The sequence below is a fragment of the Podarcis vaucheri genome (genome assembly GCF_965113315.1).
Source record: "Podarcis vaucheri genome assembly, chromosome: 3".
Lineage (NCBI taxonomy): Eukaryota > Metazoa > Chordata > Lepidosauria > Squamata > Lacertidae > Podarcis > Podarcis vaucheri.
This window is the reverse complement of record NC_138761.1, coordinates 96,421,457-96,445,954: the sequence shown is the minus strand read 5'-3', so window position 1 is coordinate 96,445,954 and position 24,498 is coordinate 96,421,457. Positions and strand designations below refer to the sequence as shown.

General features: G+C 44.1%; 1 protein-coding gene across 3 annotated transcripts in view; it reads left to right on the top strand.

Moving 5' to 3' along the window:
• GRHL1 (grainyhead like transcription factor 1) overlaps window positions 1-24,498 on the top strand; it is a 53,304-nt gene that overhangs the window by 25,375 nt on the left and 3,431 nt on the right. For 2 of the 3 annotated variants that reach the window (XM_082215549.1, XM_082215548.1), the window contains exons 9-14: window positions 9,807-9,965; window positions 13,924-14,011; window positions 16,379-16,518; window positions 17,038-17,075; window positions 18,536-18,624; window positions 20,288-20,373. In XM_082215549.1, coding sequence (XP_082071675.1) covers window positions 9,807-9,965; window positions 13,924-14,011; window positions 16,379-16,518; window positions 17,038-17,075; window positions 18,536-18,624; window positions 20,288-20,373 — 600 coding nt within the window. The remainder of the gene's footprint in view (window positions 1-9,806; window positions 9,966-13,923; window positions 14,012-16,378; window positions 16,519-17,037; window positions 17,076-18,535; window positions 18,625-20,287; window positions 20,374-24,498) is intronic. The other variant, XM_082215550.1, reaches the window with a different exon arrangement.

Genomic DNA, 24,498 nt, shown 5'->3' with positions numbered 1-24,498 from the left:
GACTCTTTTTTGCATTAAATGTTTTTTATGAACCAGCAGTACAGATCAGGGTTATATAATTATGATAAACTTCATTCAGTTTACTCAGAACTGCATGAATGTCTGATGATTTCCACCCGCATCCCAAAGAAACAGAAAGTGTGGGAACTAGTTTGGGAACAGAAAGATGAAGTATGATGTGAATCAGTTGGAAATTAAGGTTGGGGTGGCTCAAGGAAGGATAAGCGAACTACAGTGGTACCTCGGGATACAGACGCTTCAGGTTACATACGCTTCAGGTTACAGACTCCGCTAACCCAGAAATAATACCTCGGGTAAAGACTTTGCTTCAGGATGAGAACAGAAATCATGCTCCGGCGGCGCAACAGCAGTGGGAGGCCCCATTAGCTAAAGTGGTGCTTCAGGTTAAGAACAGTTTCAGGTTAAGAATGGAACTCCAGAACGAATTAAGTACGTAACCAGAGGTACCACTGTAGGGCGAAATGAGAGTGTGTTTTCCTGTGTCCAAAGCTTGTATTGAGGCAAACCAGGTATAAATAGACATGGAAGCCAGTCAGCATTGTGACTCCTTCCTCTTCCCCTATAACACCCTTTGGGCTCACAGTAGAGGAAACCTGGCAGTGTCAGCATCAATGCCAACTGCTAAATGTCAGGCAAGGGAAGAGCCTGCTCATAACCAGCCACAAACTTTATCCCTTTTTATTTCACCCTTAGCAAGCCAGTGATGTCCCCTTTCTAGGCCACCTCCGCAGTGAACCAAGTTAGAGGTTGAAGGCAAGGAGAGGAGGGTTCTGTGAGTTGGTTTTGCATATTCCTTGTTGGCTGGCCCATGTGTGCAATGAAGCTTCATTTCTTCATTTTCCTCCATTCAGTCTGAGAATGAGCGGTTAGGGCTCTGTTTCCTGTTGCTATCTGTTTGGATATTGCCACTCACCGTATAGGGAGGAGAGCCCGTGTTAACTTTGCACAGACTCCCTTTCAGTGGCTTCTGGCAAAAATATAAAGGGCAAGCAGATAAGACAGCAAAAGGCACAATGACACAGCAACTCCACTGTCAGTTACCGATCGTACTTTTATTCAAAGTGTGTGGAGGGGCATCAGGCCATTGCAATCTAATAAATTCACAAAGTCAAGCAGCATAGTGAAGTGCTAGGAATGCGGTCTGTTAAACCTTTTGCATATCCCATTTAGAATGCTTGCAAAGTGCTCTCCTCCTTCTACCCTTCTTGCAACAAACAGACCACACACACTGTTAAGTAAGTTTAAAATGCTTTACTTACAAAACATTCCAAAGGTCAGATTTCATGCATTTATCCAAGCAGCAGCAGGGAGAACACAAGCTGAATACTTTGAGGTAGAAAATACAGAATGATAGCTTCAAACATGTGCTCTAAGCTCGGATCTTGCAATCTCCCTCCCTGGAGAAGAGGGGGCATGACCTAGCTGTGTCTAGGAACACGGCTCTATGATCTTAACTCCTTCATTCACCAACTAGCACTCATGCATAGTTATGTTTGACTGCAATTTCTCACAAGATGTGAGACAGGATCTTCCCAGGTTCTAGTCTTGCCATGCTTATGAACTTTGTCATGTGGCATTCGGCAAGCCTCTTTTCCCTCGGCTTCAGCCCCACCCCCAAATAAATCTGTATATGGAATAATAATGCTGGCCTACCTTCCAGAGGTGGGAATCTGTTTCCCTCCAAATGTTGTTGGAATTCAACTTCCATCATATCCCCAGAAAGCATGACAAATGGTCAGGGATCACGGAAGTTGTATTCCACATCGCTACAAGTTCCTGATTCCTGGTGTAAGGATTACTAGGATAATTTGTGGTGAAGAATTTTGAAAACCTTAAAATGCCATGTAAATAAAATACTAACGCCGTTGTTATTCTGCTCAGTGTGCAAACAGAAGATGTTTGGGTCTGTTCTCGAAGTAAAAGTCTATTTAAAGGAATCCCTCTCCCTGAAGGACTTCCCAAAGATATACCAAACAAAAGTAGCTTTATGCTGAAATGAAATCTATGAGCTCCCTTTGTTCTAGTTGTGGGATTTTATGTTTTTGTTTAACTTGTTCCTTGAAGAAGGTATGCTGCTTCCTGCAATTTGACCCCCAGGTGTTTTTTGTGTTTTGCATGATGTTAATTTATTAGGTTAATAAGTGTACTAGGTCATTTCTCATTTTCCTGGGCTGTGAGTGTTGCATGTAGCCACAGCGATGCCTTCTTAATGAAGCTTTTAGTCATGTGGCACTTTAAAGGAAGGTGTTGCCACAGGTTTGCCTGTCTTGAGATACCAGTTTGGTGAGGATGAAACAAAATGGGAGGCATGCGGATGAGTCAATCAAGCTTTAATGGCATTTGTAATGAGAGGGAGTGTAGCATTGACACCAGCAGTACAATCCTCTCCATGCTTCCCCTTTAAGTTCTCTGTTTCTGGGGCTCATTCCAGGTAAGAGTGAGTAAGATTGCAGCCTCAGCTTTTTCCCCCCTCCTTTGACTGTAGCTCCAAATCCTGCTTTGCATTATTAATTGCTTCGACTGCAGTTGCAGTCTTAACCCCACTTACCTGAGAGTAAGCCTCGCTGGATTCAGTAGGACTTGCTTCTGATTGGATGTGGTTTGGATTGCGGCGTAACATCTGATTCTTCTTCACAGTGTTTCAGGAACACCACTTTCGCTGCTTATCCACAGTGCGTTTACTCCGTGCTTTAGTCAAATAAGCTTCATAAAATCAAGACACCTCTTGCCAGCTCAGGCTTACAATCTTAAATTCACAAAAACCAAGGGAGAAATGAACGAGGAGGAAAAAGGAAACATTCTTAGGTGCAGTGTATAATTTCCAGCTGGCATAGGAGCCAGCTCCTAGGGGCTGAGGTCTCTTTGCCCCCCCATAATTTTTTTGAGGGGCTGCCACTTGAATGACAATTCCCCCTTTCCAGTTGATGGGCATTGCCATTCAAATGGTATGTTTGCACCGCGTCTTGTGATCGATTATGTGAGGCAGGGCTTACCTGGTTCCCCCCAAATATTTTATCCAAGTTGGCACCCCTGCCAGCTGGAATGGAAAGAGTTCAAGGAGGGGAGGAGCTAGATGGAGCTGGTCTCCCCAAAGAGCCAATGGTGTGGTTGCTGCTGGGTGACGCTTCAGGGAAGGAATGGCCTGATGGAGCTGGCCTCTCAGGGAAACCAATGAAGCAGTCCTCTAGCACCACATCTACTTTCTACTGCATCTTCTGTCATCACCATCACTGAATCCTCAACCTAGGCAGATTAGACTTACGGCAAGGATGAAGAACCTGGTGCCCTCCAGGGAAAATTCCATCAGTGAAAGATTGGCAAATTAAATTTTGTGGATACATAAATCTGGCAAGACTCACAGCATTCATAAGGGGACAATCGAACCAGAAATTATTAAAAGAATGGGGTTGTGCTAAAGAGTATATGAAAAAACATTGTTCTGGAGTAAGTATATTGGTATGTAATGAATGATGCTTTACAGGGTTAAAGAAAAAAAATGGTGTAAAAATAAATAAATACAAAGATGGAAGTAATCTAACCAGACACCACAATATAGTAAGAGTAAATTTTTTGAGGTCTTAGAACAAAGAAAGGATGTCAATATGTGTAAATGTACGTAATGATATGGTTTTTTTCTGTAGATGTGTGTTTTTTCGTTTTTGTTTAGTTTAGTTTTGTTTCCTTTGTTTTTTTTCTTTTTCTTTTCTGTTTTGTTTTTTTGTATGTTCCGGTTTGTTTGTTTGTTTGTTTGTATAGTATTAATTTGGATTCAGTGTTTGTAATTTTTGTTATGATTCTGCATTGAAAATAAATAAACTAAAATAATAATAATAATAATAATAATAATAATAATAATAATAATAATTAATAATAAAGAACCTGGTGCCCTCCAGATGGAGAGTCCTGTATTGCAGGGAGTTGGACTAGATTATCCTTGGGATCTCTTCCAACTCTACAAATCTATTGTTCTATGATTAGGGCAGCTAATTGCCAGTCACTGCAACCGCCACTTGTTCTGGACAATTGTGTCTTTGTAAGCCATACTATGGTTGGTTCATTTGCCTTACCTGGAAACTGCCTGCCTGCCATTTTGTTTTTTCCAGTCTTTCCCGCAGGTTGGATTACACCACCTGGTTCGGTGTCACCCGATCTTGCATTTGCTAAGTTGTAAAATATGCGGTATGATGTGGTGTGAATTTTACAAATCAAGCCTTTCCTAATGTTATCAATTAATTAATAAATCGCCCAGGGTGGGTCACAACAATTTGAAATGCCACATTAAGAACAATTTTAAACAAATTATATAAATCGTACATAATGAGATGACAAATCTATTCTCGTCTTGTCAGTTCATTCAAACTTACAGACTATTGAGCCTTATCATCGGTGTGGGGAAAGAAAACATTTCTAAGGGAAGGCACCCATTAATCAGCTGGGATAGCTCAAGCAGGAGAGCATGAGACTCTTAATCTTGGGGTTGTGGGTTTGAGCCCCACATTGGGCAAAGGATTCATGCCTTGCAGGGGGTTGTCCCTTCCAACTCTATGATTCTGTGATCTATAGCCAAATATGTGGCATGCTAATCTAGCACTATGAACGGTTAAGTGCACTTAGATTTGGTCTGTGTGGCAGGTGCTATTCTTCCCCCGTGGTGTGCAGGGAAGAACAATCCCCATTCCTTGGTTCCTGTGTCTGGAAGGTCTCCCCCTTTGTACCTATGTTTCCCTTGCTGAAATGTTGCCAGTGTGAGTTACTGGAGTTTTTATTCTTCAGCTTTTTCTCCAGAGTGTTTACATCAGGGAAGGGGAACCTGTGGCTCTCCAGATGTTTTTGGACTGCAATTCCCATCATCTTTGACCACTTACCATTCTGGCTGGGGTTTAGGTGAACTGGATCCAATAGCCTGTCGAGGGTTGCTCTAGAGATTTAATCTTAGTTGGACATGGATGCTTGAATTTACTGCAAATCTATATTTAGCCCACACTTGCGTTATAAATGCATATGCATAAACATCATGGCAGCAATGCACAGTTTGCTGAGGTATATTTTGAAGTGTTAATACTGGAGGGTGGTATCTTTGATAGCCAATAATGCTGCGAGACCTAAGAATGAGAAGCCTTGCACATGCAGGGACTTCTGTTTCTTCCTTCTGTGGAGGACAATGCTCTGTATGCACATATGAATGCTGCGTTGTGCACCGAGCATTTCTTTGTTCGTGTAAGAGTCATTTTGTGTACAACGAAACAGGTACCCCAATACTTCTCCGCTATGTTTGTATTGGAAGGGCTCAAATCATGTAGATGCACGCTCTAATGGAAGCCCATCTGGAAGTCGCTGCCGCCTCCTTAAAATTTACATAGAGAATCCTGCTCAAAAACAACACGCACACTAAACTCTAATGTAGCCAAGAATGCAGAAGTGTCCTCTGAAAAAGGCTGTCAGAAGAGGAATCTTGCTCTACAGGCTAAAGATGTCCAACAACTTTTGCGGCTGTATATTTCTTTCTTCTGGCAGTTCTTGGGTGGGGAAGTATCTGGTGCAGTCACTCGCCCTCCTTTTCCTTTAAGACACAGATTCAGAGAACAATATGTCATTTTGGCAGCTTACGATCCCAGCCAAATGTTGTCTTTAGTTTTTGGAGAAGCAGAAAAGCAGCAATCTTAAACAACAGCTGAGATGAGGTGTTTTTAATAAGAAGGTTCTTACTCATTTTTTTCATGCAGGCATAGAAAGGGTTAGCTGTACTTTGAGTAGACCCTTTGAAATGACAAATGTAGGTCCAGTTATTTCAATGGGCTTGCTTCATAATAATAATAATCTTACTATTGATATCCAGCCCATCTGGCTGGATTTCCCCAGCCACTCTGGGCGGCTTACAGAATATATAAAACATAATAAAGCATCAAGCATTAAAAACTTCCCCATACAGGGCTGCCTTCAGATGTCTTCTACAAGTTGTATAGTTCTTTACCTCCTTGACATCTGAAGGAAGGGTGCCACTGTTGTGAAGGCCCTCTGCCTCGTTCCCTGTAACTTTGCTTCTCGCAGTGAGGGAGCCGCCAGAAGACCCTCGGAGGAGGACCTCAGTGTCCAGGCTGAGCGATGGGGGTGGAGACGCTCCTTCAGGTATACTGGGCTGAGGCAATTTAGGGCTTTAAAGGTTAACACCAGCACTTCGAATTGTGCTCAGAAATGTACTGGGAGCCAATGTGGGTCTTTCAGGACCAGTGTTATATGGTCTTGGCAGCCACCCCCAGTCACCAGTCTAGCTGCTGCATTCTGGATTAGTTGTAGTTTCCAGGTCACCTTCAAAGGTAGCCCCATGTGGAGCGCATTGCAGTAGTCCAAGCAGGAGATAACCAAAGCATGCACCACTCTGGTGAGAGACAGTATGCGGTCAGGTAGGGTCTCAGCCGACATACCAGGTGGAGCTGGTAGACAGCTGTCCTGGACACAGAATTGACCTACACCTCCATGGACAACTGTGAGTCCAATATGACTCCCAGGCTGTGCACCTGGTCCTTCAGGGGCACCGTTACCCCATTCAGGACCAGGGAGTCCCCCACACCTGCCCGCCCCCTGTCCCCCCAAAACAGTACTTCTGTCTTTTCAGGATTCAACCTCAATCTGTTAGCCGCCATCTATCCTACAACCACCTCCAGACACTCACACAGGACCTTCACCGCCTTCACTGGTTCTAATTTAAAGGAGAGGTTAGAGCTGGGTATCATCCGCATACTGGTGAACACCCAGCCCAACACTAATGACCGGCATTGGATTGTACAATCCAAAAAGATGTTAAAAGAGAGCTGCTTTTTTCTCTAGGCCCCTTCCTTACCTTCTGCACTTGTCTCCTTAGTTCATGTTTTTAGGGAGAGCCCGACTGAGCTAAAATTTGCGGAAATTGGGGATAAGCTTGTGGATTTCATTAATGAGTCATCTGCCTCCAGCCCACCTCAGTTCAAGGACTACCTCAGGGAACAGACGCAGCAGCTAGGCTGCTTTCCCATAGCAGTTCTTCCCTGTTCTCACATCAGGAAACAGAATGTAATTGGGCTAAGAGTTCTAATTAAACACACAAAACTTCCTCATCAGAAGGATAGTGCTTTTCCAGATCATGGATGTAAGGTGTTCTGTTATGACACATGCAAGCTGGCTCAGTCCAGAGTTTCAAGTACAGAAAACAGCTCGTCCCTTTGTGTTGCAAAGATGACAGCTAGTCAAATAAGTCCAGGAATCCCCTATAAGCAGGGCATGGAAGCATCAGCCTATTTGCCCTCAGCACCTGGTATTCAAAGGTATACTGCCTTACAAGATGGAGGTTCTATTTTGCTATTGTAGTTAGTAACTGCTGGTGAGCCGAATTCATGGGAAAGTAGGTCTAAATCCTCTTTGAAAGGCACCTGACCCATAAATTTGACCCACATAAGAGAGACATCCATTTGTCTCGACAGCTGATTCATTTTCTTGGATGACCCCTGAGTTCTAGTGTTTGCTGACATCTTACTGCTTAAATTATTAAAAAAAAAAAAACTGTCAGCACATTGTCACTGCCAGCTGCAAAAATTTCTAAGCCATTGTTGAAGGAAATATTACCTAGCTGTACATTTGACTTCCTCTTGAGCATGAGTAAAAGCTTTGATAAGCAAAACCAGCTTTTCAAAAAACAGCTTGCATGAAAGCTTGCGAGCTCATTAGACAGTAAGGTGTCACGTTCATTAAAGGTGTTACATAGATAGCAATTGCTAATTAAAATGAAACCTGCATGTAGATCAGGTCTGATTAGAGTTGTCAGAGATAACTGGTTAGAAATCCATTTGGGGTGGGAACTACCTCTGGAAACAAGGGAGAAACTTCTGGCGCTCTCTCTGTGTTGTTCCCATCCAGTGGTCTAGAAAATTACCTCAGATAATGTACTTAGGCCACAGGCAGGCGCATTTGCCTTCTGGAATCTATTTGGTGCTTTTGTGGGGTGCAAACCATAAGTGAGTTCTTTGCACTCTAACACAGGGATGAGGTCAACTGAGAATGTGCCTCAAAACTTAGCTTTTGGACAAATGACACAGCTTTTTTTTCCAGCAGGAGGCACCATTGTCACTCTAAGAGAACAAGGGGGAAGTTAATGGTGAGCTCTGACACCTCTTTTTCTAGAAAAACAGTACTGCAATGTAATTTCTCACTGGAGGCCTGCTCCTTTTGGGGTTCCCTAGCATTTTTCGTGGGTTAGTACTTAGTAGACCCACTGAAATGGACAGAATTAAGTCTATTGTTTTCAGTGGCTCACTTTGAGTATGATTATCATTGCCCATCCTTAGGAAGAGAATGCCTTTTAGAATTGCAGCAGCTATTGTTATTTCCACTAGGGGTCAGTCATTCACCGCTGATCAGTTTTGATTTTCGCCTTGCTTTGAAGAAAACCATCCTTTAGGTAAGAGGTGCAGCAAATCAAATTATTTTACTGCTTATTATTGGAGCAGTGTCACTTCTTTGACTCTGTGCTTGGTTGGGCAAGGGCATTCCAAGCGTGGAAGCAGTTGTAATGCTGAGCTATTAAGTTCATGTCATATCAACCCACAGTTAATGTGTGAAAGTTGTGGGTCTCAAATGGTGGTTCTAAACCGCTCGAGGGTACAGAGTGAAATAACATTTGGCAACCAGCAGAACAGGTATTTCAGGCTGCCTTTACTTCTCTCCAACAAATATACATAAATATGCCTTTTTTAAAAGGAAAGACATACTGAAATTCTGCAGAACGTTTCTTCTGAGCAAAAGATCTGATTGGGGTTTCTTTTTTTGTACATGTATTCCTTGCTCTGCTGTAGTTATGTGTAACAGCTAATGGTTCCAGATAGAGATACAGATGTCTATCCGCGTAAAGGAACTAATCCTGGCAATGGGTTCACATTTGCCACTGTTGAACTTAAGATGCGTTGACCACATCTGGAACTCAGGAGCGAAATCATGGGCGTAGCATTGAATCACGTGGCTTCCATCATATGTAAAAACATAGGTAAAGGTAAAGGGACCCCTGATCATTAGGTCCAGTCGTGGCCGACTCTGGGGTTGCGGCACGCATCTCGCTTTATTGGCTGAGGGAGCTGGCGTACAGCTTCCGGGTCATGTGGCGAGCATGACTAAGCCGCTTCTGGCGAACCAGAGCAGCACACGGAAACGCCGCTTACCTTCCGGAGTGGTACCTATTTATCTACTTGCACTTTGACGTGCCTTTCGAACTGCTAGGTTGGCAGGAGCAGGGACCGAGCAACGGGAACTCACCCCGTCGTGAGGATTCGAACCGCCAACCTTCTGATCGGCAAGTCCTAGGCTCTGTGGTTTAACCCACGGCGCCAAAAACATAGTAAAACATTAAACATTCTTCCCTATACAGGGCTGCCTTCAGTTGTCTTCTAAAGGTTGTCTAGTTACTCATCTCCTTTGCTTGAGGGTCCCATAACTCCATACACTCTGATGAAAATCACCCTAAGCAAAAGTAGGACATTCCGGGATCAACTCAGACACACAGACGGCTTCTGTAAATCCAGGACTGTTCCTGGAAAATAGGGACACTTGGAGGGTCTGCAATTCTGGATGCACGTAACTGGCAGTGATGTCCATAGATTTAGCATCCCAATAGACATGCAGAGGATTATTCTGTTGGACTTCACACTAGTGGGCCATCTGCATGATATATCCTGATGAATTTTTTTCCTGCAGCAGAAAAAAAGACGATAAAAGTTCCTTGGGGCTGCTTTTGATGAGAATGGGTTTTCCTGGTTTGTTTGCAGGTCTTCATTGCCGTAAACTGCCTCAGCACAGACTTCTCATCTCAGAAAGGTGTCAAAGGGCTTCCTCTGAATCTTCAGATTGACACCTACAGCTACAACAACAGGAGCAACAAGCCAGTCCACAGAGCTTACTGCCAGATTAAAGTCTTCTGTGACAAGGTAAAGCTAATGGAGTCTGTAAAATGATAGCTTTATTTAGGAATGTTGTGCCTCTTTAGTTTAGTCCGTCAGTCTCATTTCTTACAAGGCAAGCAGAAAAATAAACAATTCAAATTGTTTATTTTTTTCTGCTTGTCTTGTAAGAAATGAGATTGACTGGCTAAACTAAACTACAATTCAAAACAACAACAACAACACTCTTCACCACTTGGAAATTAAGATGACCTGTTACTTTTTGAGACTCATTCAGTGTTGTGTTATTTACAGATTTAGTGAGGGAGCAATCACTTGGAAAGGATGTCAAGTGAAAAGTCTCAAGTGTGTGTACACACACATACACACACATTGATGCTATGAACCTTCCATTTCAAACAGAAAAATACGAGCACATGCTAGATTTTCTTATTTATAACTCTGAGGTGTTTAATGAAATTGCTAACCAACCAAAATGAAGAACTCTTCCAGCTATCTCACAAATTCCACTAACCAAAGCTAATTATTGTTGTATTGTCATCACTGATCATTTGCTTGCTTTTTAAAAAAAACAACACACACACACGCATCACGTAGCTCATGAACATTGATGTCAACTACCTGATGACTATCAGTTTCTCAGGAAATGAATTCTCAGCCTTGTTAAACTTTTTGAAATAAATGGAATCCAAAACACACCTAATTCTTGACCATGAGAGATAAAATTTTAGACATTATTGGCTTTTAATAAATAATCAACAATAAAAGCAACAGTTATTTTAGGAACATTTTCCCTACTTTTAAATATAAATATTTTATTGAATGAACTTCAGTTATAAAGAAAAAAAGTGATACAGAGAAAAAAAGTGGGGGGACGTGAGAGAAAAAACAAAGATGTGTATAAGAAAAAAAAATACCAAAAAAATTAATAATTTTAGGAACAAAGCAGCATGGTTCATCTAGTTTGCTAACTCTGGCCTACTTGATTTCCCTCTTTTGGCATTTCTACATCATCTGGGTTAAGCGGTCATTCTGTCCTGCAGATTCTGTCCCCATTAACAAAAAGATGTAGTGCTAAATCTAAGTAGCAAACATTGAAGAACAAGGTCGATCTGCTTTTTTTAATTTACTTAAAAATAATAATCAAGGCTGCTCGCTGTTGAGGAAAAAACAACGAAGCTGGGTCCAAATGGGCCTGTTTTCAACCACAGTCCAATCTTCATCTTTATTGATTAGCTTACAAGATGCAAGTTTACAAGACAGAAACTTCCACGTTCTCAGTTTGTTGTTTCTGTGGCTTTACTGCTACACCTTTCTTTTACCACCTGTAGCCAGTAGTTTAACCTAAAACTTTGCCCCACTAGTTGTCTCAGCAGCTAGGCACTTGGAAGGAACTGTAATAATTGCTTGCTCTCTCTCTCTCTCTCTCTCTCTCTCTCTCTCTGTGTGTGTGTGTGTGTTTGTGTGTGTGTACAGTCAACTCATCTGGAGAAGGAGAAGCAAGCTTTCTCAAAATTACACAAGATCAGTTTACATGCATTTGTTTTGCTCTATGTATATGTTGGGGGAAGCTACACCCTATGCAGAGTAAGGCTGGGCAATATCTGGTTTATCACCAGCTAAACATTGTGATATACCAATATATCACAATGTCTGAAATAAGGATGGAGCTCTGTAGAGGCATTGGCTGGCTGGCTTCATGGTTTCCCCCTCATTGTGATTTTTGCATAGCACACATACACTGACACACACATACACACACACACACACACACACACACACACACACACACACCATGGTTTACAATATATTGCCAGGTCAGAAATTATGAAACCAATATCTCGATGTGGACTTCAAACCGGTTTTGGACGATATATCAATATATCACCCAGCCCTAGTGCAGAGAGAGTATATCCACTATACGGTAGTGCAGAGCTTTTCAAACTGTGTGTCAGCTGCAGTGTGTAGGTGTGTGTTGTGCGAATGCTCCCCTCACTCCTCCCAGGTCTGGAAAGGGGTTAGTTTAACCTCCGGTTTGCTAGGAAAACTGAATTACTGTGTTGCAAAATCATGCATGTCTAAAAAGTGTGTCACCATCATGAAAGGTTTGGAAAGCTCTGCAGTAGCGGCAGTGGCGTAGCGTGGGTTGTCAGCACCCGGGGCAAGGCAAGTAATTTGCGCCCCCTAACCCGTGGATTTGCGCCCCCTAACCCATGGATTTGCGCCCCCTAACCCTAACCCCCAGATGTTGCGCCCGGTGCGGCCGGCCCCCCCTGCACCCCCCACGCTACGCCACTGAGTAGCGGAGCACAGCCTCAATAAAATTTATTATAAAGGATGACAAATGTAGAATTAGCAATCACAACAAGTCTAACAAAACAAAACCTTAACAAAAATTGGCACCTGCTCAGTAATAACAGTATTAGTTCCCTCAAGAAGGTCTCAAGGAAACAGTCTCAGGAGAGGATAGATTATATGCTTTCTAACCCCCTGGTTAGAACTGCTGTAAAACAACACATGGTTGACCGTAACCACCTTGGTATTGTTATGGGATCATTTGTCTTTAAAAGGGACTCAAGCAAACGTAACATCCAAAAGCTTTGAAAGTAACATTTTTAAACAATAATATAAGTCTGCTTTGCTTTAGGTATTGATCAATAAAAATTGTAATAGGGCATATAACAAATTAAAAGTGATATTTCACAGCAAACCTGAACACACTCTTTCCTTGTTTTCTAAATGAGACAAATCAATTTATTCTGTTTGTAGCATCCTTTCACCCATGTAGGTTTGCCTGTGTATAAAACTAACTACTTCAAGCTGTTGTTTTGATCCTCATTGCTTATGCCAAGGGACATAAACAATGCTTACAACTATAGTAGTACCTTGGGTTAAGAACTTAATTTGTTCCGGAGGTCCGTTCTTAACCTGAAACTGTTCTTAACCTGAAGCACCACTTTAGCTAATCGGGCCCGATTAAGTTCTTAACCCGAGGTACTGTTTCTGGGTTAGCGGAGTCTGTAACCTGAAACGTATGTAACCTGAAGCGTCTGTGTCAGGGAACTGCCATCGGAGCCAGAGGGAGAGGGAGGGCTCCAGAGGGATTCCGGAGAGCGCCCCGGGAGGGAGAGAAGCAGCACATCTGCGGAAGGAAATCAGCGTAACACCAGTGGAGAAGGGGGGCAGATGGGGGAATCGCCGAGGTGGCTCCAAGACTCCTCGCCGGGAACCAGTGGGGAGAGCATGGGTCCTCCGATGCCCACACCCTCCCTGCGCAGAAGGCTTCCGCGCAGGGAAGCTAGGCGGAGACTAGGCGTCAAAGAGCTTCTTTGCTGGAAGAAGTTCAAGAAACGCCCACTGATGGATTCTGCCAGCGATTGAGACAGTCACGGGCGCGTGGCTGTCCAGACAGAAAGGGTTCATTCAGGCAACCAGCCAAGGGTGGCGTTGATTTACACACAAGCAACCCCTAGAACCATTACAGTCTGTAACCCGAGGTTCCACTGTATTTTCTGTCTTGAATCTGCCCGCCCCCCCTGCAAGCGCAAGGCAGGTGCAATAATTGCTTATTCATATCATACTTGGTTGCAATCTACATTTCTAATATATTGTCCATAATACTTCAAGCCTTGCTTTGACATAAGAAAAATTCTGTTTATTGATAATAAAACAGAGAGACACCAGTTATACTGGCTGAGAGATGCAGCAACAATTTTCTTGCCTACCATCCTTTAAAACAGTTGTGAAGATTAAATGTAATAACTAACACCATAACACTCCATCTTCAAAGAGTTAGACTTACTATGTCTTTGATGATTTGAATTGTGTATGGGTTTGGTTTCAAGTTCAATGACTTTGGAAGAGGAAGAAGTTCCAAGCGTGACTGACTTCCACAATGCCTGATTTGGGAGGGACCAGGGATGCTGACCTCAGTGGGGAGGAAGCCAATCCTCTGTAAATATCCTTTCTTCTTTCTATCTGACAGGGGGCAGAGAGGAAGATCAGAGATGAGGAACGAAAACAAAGCAAAAGAAAAGGCAAGTGTACTGACCCCAGCTCCCAGCTGAATGCCTGTAAGTAGAAAATATTAAAGTGCCATTTCATTTAGTGGAAAATTTCAACTAAATCTGATTTGAAATGCAAGCAATGGTATAAAGGAAATATTAAAGTGCCATTTCATTTAGTGGAAAATTTCAACTAAATCTAAATTTGAAATGCAAGCAAATAGTATAAAGCACAGGGTTGGTTTGTTTTTCTTAAAGGGGAGGTGTGCTGATGTGGGGCAGACAATAATGGTGTTGGTGGAATTGAACCTTTATTTAGGCCTTGCTAAGACAGGCGTGTTCAGCTTGAGGAGAGGCAGCCGAGCAAGAGAATGCAACTTTAATGTAATTACACCAAGACATGAATGTAGGGCCACCTCACAAACTATATTATTAACAGGATTTTCTGAGGCAGAAGTAGAGATAAATGCATTTAAATACATTCATTTTTGGAAATGGTGTCTTGGTAGAATATCTGAAGGTTCCTTGGGGCATCCAAAACTTGATGTTATAAATTTGAGGGTGTTAAACTGGGTGCCAGACCGCTCTAATCCCTGGATCCAGTAAGTGTTAGAATTTAATCAAGGCTTCTAATTCTTGGAATAGCCAGACAAGCCTCCTGGTGAGGTAATAGCCTGGGTGATGAGGGGGATTAAGGGGCTCAGTGCAAGATGGCATATGAGTGCAGGGTCCCCATGTCTCAAGAGATAAAGCCAGAGTTTAGAGAGGAGAGTTTGGAGCAGTGACTTAGAAGTAAAGCAGAAAGCTGGAGAGATAATCGGAACAATGCAGAAAGCAGTGGTTGATTCCTGTTTGAATCCAAGGCTGGGGTGTTCATGCTGTGAACCCCCTCCATCATAGGATCAGGTTGTATATATGCGTAAATAAACCATATATCATAAAGACACCACAGTCTCCGCCATGCCTCATTTCCAAAATGAAACATGAAGCCTGGAACCCCTGGAATGTTGCACCACTTGTAAATTGGGGTGGCATGCAACAATACATTTATCCTCCTGCTTATAATCCTAGCAGGGTCCTCAAGTTGACTCCCAAAATAAAATTCTAGATCCCAACCCATTTTTAGTTGTGTGGCTAGGGCTTGTCCACACACTAGAGTTTACAGCTGTTTGCGTTCCCATATACTTTACGTAGTCCACATGACATTAGCCTGCACAACACCAGTCTCAATGCTTTTACCCTGTAAATTTGGGTTTACCTGATATGAGGATAATCCAAGAAGTTGTGGGAAATCAAATCACTCCACTCTGGATCACAGCCAATTTGTTTTTGTGATGTTTTTGGGCTCAGTCAGCCCTTTCCATGTTCAGCACTTCCTAAGTGCTTTCATTTCCCCCCGCAGCTGTACTAGTAGCTAGTTCCAGGGCTCTCCTGAATGGATTTTTTTCCTTTTTGATCCCTTGGATTTGCACAAAACAGGAAAATTGCACAAGCAGACATAAACTGTGTGCTTTTGCATACTACTTGGGCGGGGAATTATTTTAGAAAAACAAGGTGCATGCACAGCTATCTGCACCACAGACCCTGGCGGTACTTAACTGACAGAATGCCTAGAAGGCAGGGACGAACACAAAAGGGACCACCTCATCCAGTCGTGACCGACTCTGGGGTTGCGGCGCTCATCTCGTTTTATTGGCCAAGGGAGACGGCATACAGCTTCCAGATCATGTGGCCAGCATGACTAAGCCACTTCTGGTGAACCAGAGCAGTGCACGGAAACACCGTTTACCTTCCCGTTGGAGCAGTACCTATTTATCTACTTGCACTTTGACATGCTTTCGAATTGCTAGGTTGGCAGGAGCAGGGACCGAGCAATGGGAGCTCATCCTGTCGCGGGGATTCGAACCGCCCACCTTCTGATCGGCAAGCCCAAGGCTCAGTGGTTTCACCCACAGCGCCACCTGCGTCCCAACACATATATCTCTGGTGGCAGTGCTTTATTCAGCTAAGCAGAATCAACACTCAAATGTGGACAAGCCCTAATAAATGGAGTCCAGGGCAGGGCTGCATAGATAGAGATGGGAGTTCCATGGGGCAAGTTAAGGACGAAAAAAGAGTCTTGCTGGATCAGACCAAAGCCCATGTTCTCGCCATGACCAATCAGATGTCTGTGGGGAGCCCTCAAGCAAGACAGGAATGCCACAGGGTTCTCCCCACTTGTGGCCCTTTGTCTTTGAGCTCATAATCTAACAGGCCTGCCAATTCTTGCAGCAGAATGGTAGTACAGGAAAGAGTCTCAAATCCACTCCCAGGATCTCCATTCTACTTTGTTCCACTTGGCAAGGAGTCGTAAAACAGCCTCTTCTTCAGAAAGCAGACACTAAGGGAGGTTGTGTGTGAGAGAGAAACGTATTATTTCCTTCTTCTTTCCAACAGTTTCTGACGTCAAAGTGCCGCTGCTTCCGTCCCACAAGCGTACAGATATCACTATCTTCAAGCCGTTCATGGACCTTGATACTCAGCCAGTTCTCTTCATACCTGATGTTCACTATTCCAATCTTCAGCGGGGAGCTCATGTACGATTCCTCTTCTGCTTTATATCTGGGAGAGAGGGTGGTAGTAAAGAAGTAAGAAAGGTTATTTCTCAAAGCATAAAAAGTGTTTGTGGCAGGAGGAGACAAAGGGGGGGGGGGAACGAAAGAGGTTTGAGTAGCAGGTATATGAGGGTTAACAGGAGAGCAAGAGTAGCTGAGAATTTTTGAAAAAGCCAGGGTGGTAGGCATCCAGGAAGCACTTTGAAAGAACTGGGTTTGGGGGGTTTGGAAGATAGAGAGAAGGTGAGAAAGGGAGCAGTGGGCAGGAGCCTCTCCAAAGTTAGGAGAACAGCGAGATGGGAGATCTATAGGTTGGTGATGGATAAAGGAAGAAAGCAAACCAGTAGCAGACAATGGCTAGTTCTGAATGGTTTCCAAAGCACTTTTCTACCAGTTGTCAAGGTTGCTGGGTACATGCAACACAACTGTACTGATCGGTTATTAAGTTTTCTCCAGAACATGTAAAAATAACTGGACTCCCCCCCCCCGTACCCTTTCTAGGTCTTTCCTGTTGCATCTGAAGAACTGGAGGGTGAAGGGTAAGATTTGTTACCACTTCCATATTCCAGAGCTGCTAAATATTTTTGAATGAGGGATGCACTGTTTTGTTCTAGTTAGGGATGGGGAACTCAGGGCCCTCCAGGTGTTACTGAGTACAACCCCATCCAGTGGCGTAGCATGGGTTCTCAGCACCCGGGGCAAGGCAAGTAATTTGCGCCCCCTAACCCGTGGATTTTAGCACTCGAGTCTCTTCCGCGCCCCCCCAGATGTTGAGCCAGGTGCGGCAGGCCCCCCCTGAACCCCCCACGCTACGCCACTGCTCCCACCAGTGTGAGAGCCAGTGTGGTGTAGTGGTTAAGAGCGGTAGTCACGTAATCTGGGGAACCGGGTTCGCGTCTCCGCTCCTCCACATGCAGCTGCTGGGTGACCTTGGGCCAGTCACACTTCTTTGAAGTCTCTCAGCCCCACTCACCTCACAGAGTGTTTGTTGTGGGGGAGGAAGGGAAAGGAGATTGTTAGCCGCTTTGAGACTCCTTAGAGGGGAGTGAAAGGCGGGATATCAAATCCAAACTCTTCTTCTTCTTCTTCCACCACAAGTCTTCAGGACAGCCATCCGAAGGCTGGCGCGGGGAGAAGGTCTCTCCGCCCCACCGCCAGGCTTCGGAGCAGCCTTCCGAAGCCTGGCGGCGGGAGGAGGTCTCTCTGCCCCACCGCCAGGCTTCGGAGGAGGTCCGAGGACAGTGGGGAAGACGCGCTGCGCTTCCCCGCTGTCCCGGAGATTTCCCTATGGACTTTTGTCTTGCGAAGGGCCGGCCGAACGCTCCCCCCCAATGTTGCGCCTGGTGCGGCCGGCACCCCTGGCACCCCCCACGCTACGCCACTGACCCCATCACCCCTGGTCATTGGCCAATGTCTGCTGGGATGGATGGGAATTAAACAACATCTAAAGCAGGGGTGGGAAAACTTTTTGCCTCCAAGGGCCAAATCCTTATCAGGATCTGCCTCGTGGGCCAAATGTGACCAGTGAGTAGGTCCACCATTTGACAAGATCACTGGATTGGCAGGGTAGCGGGGACACCCACCTGTCAAAATTCCTTGCCCTACGTCTCTCTACACTTCCGCTTTAAGCCTCTGACAGTGGGGACTTAAAGGGGGAGGGGGAAACCTTGCAAAAGCATTTAAGAGAGCCCCCCCCCACATTCCCTTTCGAATGCAGGATATGTCTTAAATCCTTTGCAAAACTTGCACAGGAGCTGCTCCAAAGAGCACTTTTGCAGAGGACTTTTAATACCTGTTTTGCAGATGAGCAGGGATTAAAATTCTGCTGTCTTGTTTCCTGCTGGGAGCAGGACTGCGCAGACATTGCATGATTAAACACTGTCCTTTTGCCCATTGGCTGATGTCACCTGTGAAGCCAGCTGATAGGTCTGGTTTGGGGCAAGTGGTCTTGCAAGCTTTTGGATTGAGTGATCTGATGGCCTGGCTGGTTTTCTTGTAGCTCTGCCATGAAGAGGGGGCCTTATATCAATGAAGATGATTTTGCTGCCACCCCGGTTAAGCTGTCTCGAATAGAAGAACCAAAGAGAGGTAAATAACGCCACTAACCAGGAGGAAAAGAAAGCACTGTTTGGGTTGTCCTTCATAATAGTCCAGTATGGGTTCTAAAAGGCAGTATGGATTCTAAAAGGCAGGCTTGTGTTAGCTAATTTTGCCAGTGCATGAGCCAGGTCCCCTTGACAGGGGAATTGAATCTGGCCTGTGGGCTGGATCCAAAAGTCCTCCACCCACACCTGGCCACTTTGACTTGAGGGGGATCAAATACACAGTACAAAATATACCACATGAAGCAGCTCTAAACCCAGAGAAACATTCACTCAAATGAAAACTTTCCCCCCTCCGTTGTCATCTTCTACAACATGAATGAATGGCTTGCTTTTTACATTATAGCAAGTAACAAAATAGGTCACCGGCTTGCATGGAGAACTTAAGGAAGCTGTGCATATTACAGTTCTAATCCACTTCAGCCTTCCATTTTAGCTCTTCAATTCATGGAAGTTATTCAGTCTGGCAGTTCTGCCCTATATTCACCCCTATCTTAGTATAATATAAACTGAAACTGTAGGTGTGGTACTGTTATCGCCTATAGCAAAGAGAACTTTGATAGCATTCATTCACAGGGGTGAATTAAGGGCAGCCAATATACTGTGCTCAGTTTCCTTGCTTTGTGTGATCTTGAGCCTCAGCACAGCTTTCCTCGGTAGTGACACATCCCAAGCGCTTGAGGCTCCCTGTTGCAATGTGAAATGGTCTCCGATATCTTGATTTGAAGGCGCAAGGTCTTCATAGATGGGACAAAAATACCTAGCAAACAGAATTTCCTTATTGATTGATCAGTCTCTCATGCCACCAGAACATCACAAATCCAGCTCCTCACCCAGTCTAGGTACACTTGACCCTGGCTCAAGTCACTGTGCTACTCCTAGAATGTAGCGGTGAGGGAGGTTAACTACTTGTATTCACATCTGTACCTATAAGCAAACTTTATCGTAATTGCTTGAAAGCTACTGCTTCGACGAAGGTCCCATATGCACTATATATTTAAAGCGGTATTATATCACTTTAAGGTTTACCCAAGAAATTCTGGGAACCACAGATATGTTAAGGGTTCTGAGAGTTGTTCGGAGACAGAGCTACAGTTTCCTGAGTGATTTGACAATCCCTCTTTCCAAAGAACTCTTGACTGCGACTGATTTCTCGTTAATCACTTCATTTTGGGAGACCTGTTGTTAGTACACCGAGTTGATGGGCCCAGTTTAATTTTGTTCATGTGGTTTAGAATATATGTGAACATTCTATGACATCACAGTAGTCCAGTCAATGTCCAGCCAAATGTCACCATATTTTGATTTTTGAAATTCTAAGAGTAGAAGAACCACCTCATTCTCAAGGTGGGGGATGGGTTGCTCTCAAAGAAAGCATTTATTATGACAAGTCCCTGGAGTGTCCATTATGAGGAGTTAAGTGCAGGATTTTCTCCAGTCCTGTTTCCTCCTAGGCAGGCCCACACACTATCAAGCTTCTACCTGGTTTGCAGAGAGTGGATTTAAAGTACTGCTTCTGACTGCTCTGGCCTGAAATAGTTATGCGCCGCATTATAGCATCTCAACTTATTGTTTGACTAATAAATGCCTAATGTTTGTTTTCAATCTGATTTTTTTCTAAATCCTCATTGACTTTGTCGTTGTTTCAGTGTTGCTGTATGTTCGAAAGGAATCGGAAGAAGTCTTTGATGCACTTATGCTCAAGAGTCCGTCTCTGAAGGGTCTAATGGAAGCTGTAAGTTGCAAGCTTCTCTAGCACCAAATTTTAGTAAAAGCTGGAGAAACAAGATGCCCAGCTTTCTGTACTTCAGGGATATAACCTTGCTAATTGGTGTGGTTGTCCTATTGGTTTCAACAATAGAAATGCTTAGTGAATTGTTCTCCCTAAGCCTAAAACTGCAGCTGTGCTTGAATCACTGCACTAACTCTGGACCCCATTGGACCTGTGCAAATATTTTCTTTGATGGAAGAGAGAGGGGGGAACATGAAAACCAACTTCACTACCAGAATGACCCTTTGGATGAAATAGAAAGAACACAGCATAACATTAGATTTTCCACTGGCACGTTTTATGAACTGAGAAGGCAAGAGCTTTGGTTACTTGTGTGTCCTCTTTGCATGCATCTCATGTACTTTGCTAACAGGAAGGGGAGGTTGAGAAGAGAAAGGACAGCCACCAATCTCATAGTACAGAAGGGTAGAGCTAGGCAAAGGGCCAGTAAAGCTATTGCCCAGGAGGACTATGGGAGCTCCAGGAACCAGTCTAGCTCTCAGAAAACCCATAGATTTGCCCGGTTTGTGCCATCAAATCCTTACTTAAATATTTCAGGATATGCATGATCTTCAGGCCCTCGCACAAAACTTATTTGGTCCTTCCATGGTTTAAAGCTGGCTCTCATATCCTGGCTTGTTTTGAAGCCATTCATCATAGTTCCAGGTTTGCATGCAACATGAGACCATTGGTGAACTGTGACTTCCTGGTTTGTTTCCCCACTTGTCTAAATGGCTGCATGTGGGTGCATGACGCTGATGCATATCCTGACTTATTAAATCAGGATTAGATCATGCAGACAAGCCACTTAGTCCATCCCATTGTCCTCTGGAGAACAGCATGTGCCTTAGTTTTCTGTTGACACAGAAAATGATCCTTGTTTTGTGGCTGACCTCTTTAACTGCAAGTTCCTACAATCTGACTTTTTTTCCCTGTGCCAAAATTAGCATGCGATCTCTTGTAATGAGGCAGACAGTAGTGTTGATCTCATGTGAATGACCTTACTTGCTCAGGTCTTGCCAATGTGCCAGGTTCTTTAAAAATGCTTTGTCTGTCTCCCTCTCTTTCTCTCCCCACCCCCATGCTGCATAATGGATGAAGATATTCTTTGTGTATGCTTCTTCACACTCATAGGTATATAAAAAAATCTACTTCATTGCAAAGCTTAAGCAAGAAACTATCAAGCCTAAAATATATTTTGAGAATGTGGGATGAAAACAGCCACATCTGAAGTCTTATTAGGGGCATTTTCACAGGGCAATCCTATTTTTGTTGCAGGTAGAGGTGCTGAGCAGAAAACCACTCAAATCTGTGCTTTCCATGTGTGGAACATGCAGAATAACTTCTTCTTCTTCTTCTTCTTCTTCTTCTTCTTCTTCTTCTTCTTCTTCTTCTTCTATGCCACCTATCTGACTAGGCTGCCCCAGCCACTCTGGGCATTTCCCAACAAAATATAAAAAATACAATAGTTTTGTCGGTGAGTCCTCAGTTCTGTGGTAAGAATTTGGCTTCTACACCAAATTTGTTACCAACACAGAACCAAGAAAATTACAGGAAGAGTCAGCAGATCCAGTTAGGGACTCTGTTTATTTACTTTTGCAATCGGACAGTCTTGCCAACCAGAACCAGTTAGAAAAGACTGCCCAGACACAATCAGAATGAAGCTTATACACAGTAGTTCAAACACAGCAAACAAAGAGTCATAAATCATCAACCATTCTTCTACATACATCAAGAAAGTTTACAGGTAAAAGGATATAAAGATACATGACTCCACACTGGTTTCAACTTCCTCTGGGTCTTTCAAAACTTGTGGTCTCAGCTTTTAACAGATCGGGCAGTTGTCTAGGCAACCAGACCTTCAGTAAGGGTTGCTGACATTCCTTTCCCATATCTCTCCCTGGAACTTCTCAAGGAGATGCCAGTGCCAACTCACAGCAGACGCAGAAAAACATCCTGCCATCTGTGCCACTTTCAGGGTCAGATAGGAGTGGTGGAACACAACATAGGAGGGGGGAGGCATGAGTCACAAAATGCAGACACACAGGAATGCATTCTAGCCCAAGGTTGAATGCAATTCATATTGAAACATTTCGCAAAATCAACACCCTGGGTCTCTAATTTTTATATCGGTTCCACTGCAGCTCATTTCACTCCCAGTCAATTTCCCGAAAGGAATCCAGTTCCAAAACAATTGCTAGGGTGTTGCTAGGTGGCTTCAAAGCTTCAAAGCACCAGATTCCATGACATAAATTTGCACAAAACCTGCAGATGCTAATTTGCAAACGTAGGTCTCCGAGTAAAATTACATTGGTGGGAGGCTGTGTGTGCGTGTTTCTCATTGACACTGCATTTTGTGGGATGCAGTGTGTCCGACAAGGAATTCTGAGGCCCGTCTCTCACACACAAATGGGTCTTGGTCTCCCTGGGCCCACCCCGTCACAACATCTCTGCTATCCAGTAATCCTGATCACCCCCATTACTATATCCCCTGAATTCAGGTTTGCAACTACGTTTTCCTCAGAGTAGATCCATTGACATGTATGAGCAAGATTATATTTAACTGGAATACCTCAACAATTGCCAACATGGTGTCTTCTGGATGTCTGCTGGATTGCAACTCACATCTGCCTAGTCAATGGTCAGGGATGGTGGGATTTGTAGTCCAAGACAGACTTCATGCTTAGAAGAATCTGCTTTGTTTCCTAATCTAAACACCTTGGTCTGGAACCAGATGAAAAACAGTGGCTCACCAGAGGAGACGCACACTTAGAATGAAAGAACACAGCATCCCTGAATTAATGCTCAGCCTGGGAATTTGTTTTTAACCAGAACTGACCTCACAGCTCATACAGAAAACCCTACTCCTGGTTTTCCTTTATTTTTCCTTTTTTAAAAGAAGAAGAAGATGGGAATCAGAAACTCTTGCAGACCCACTCAGAGGCATACCCTCTGCCCATCCCGTAACTTAGGCTGTTTGCCTTTGCTTGTCTGCCTTACGTATTCATCCAGCTAGGATTATGGAGTTGAACCAAGCCTTTGGGAAGGCTCAGAAGCTTTTGCCCTTGGGTTTCAGGTTCCAGCCCCTGATCTGAGATTTCTTCACAGCAGCTTGAAACGTCTTGCATGCAAGAGGTGCTCCAAACCTTGTGCCTTGTGTAAACTTGGCTGAGAAAGTGGGGGGTGGGGTGGGGAGTGATCGACATAACTCGATGGCTGCAACATAAGCTTCCCTCAATTGGAAACCAAAACACAAGTATGGAGAAACGATGCTGCTACAAAATGCCCTGCCATCTAATGAACACTGGCATTTGGTGCTGAGATTAGAACAAACCCAAAAATATCCTCTAAGCAGGGCTGTTGAGACCTACTAGCCACAATGGCTATGCTCTGCCTACAGAGTTTGGTGGCAGTAATGCTTCTGGAAACCACAGGAGAGAAGAGTGGTCTGGTGCTTGAGTCTTGCTTGCTGGTTTCCCACAAGCACAGAATGCCGGACTAGGTGGGCCATTCACCTGACCCAGCAGACTCTTCTTTTGTCAACTGCTGTGTAGTGCCTTTCATGGCCTTGGGCCGCCATCTTGTATATTGGGAGGGGGGGGGGAGGAATCCTTTCTCCATTTCCCAGGGTCTTCAGGTATGTTCTCCTGCCACCATTGAGCACTCAGCTGGGTGGGACTGTAGATCTTCCGCAAGCTGCTCAGTCTGCTTTGTGACTCTGACTTTCTGAGGGGGTCTGTGGACAGGATGGCTAGAGCATACTACTCTCGTTTTATGGCATTCCCAGTGTCTTTCTTGCTTGCTTGATTTTTGGTTTGCTTAGAACACAGCATGTAATTAAAATACGGAGCTCACTGTATTGATGGTCACCAACTTGGAAATAGGTTTAGGCAAAGAGTCCACTTCTGGCATCTAGCTGCCCTCTGTTGGTCTGGATGGAAGGTGTACATTTGTTTTTACAACTATTTCAGATGTTTGTGGAGAGCCAGGTGGAGTCTCTGACATATACTGTTCTCTCACGAGCCTGCACACCCTCAGTTCTCACAGTAGGAATCTCTTGCTTAAAAACCACTATGAACTCTTGTGCTC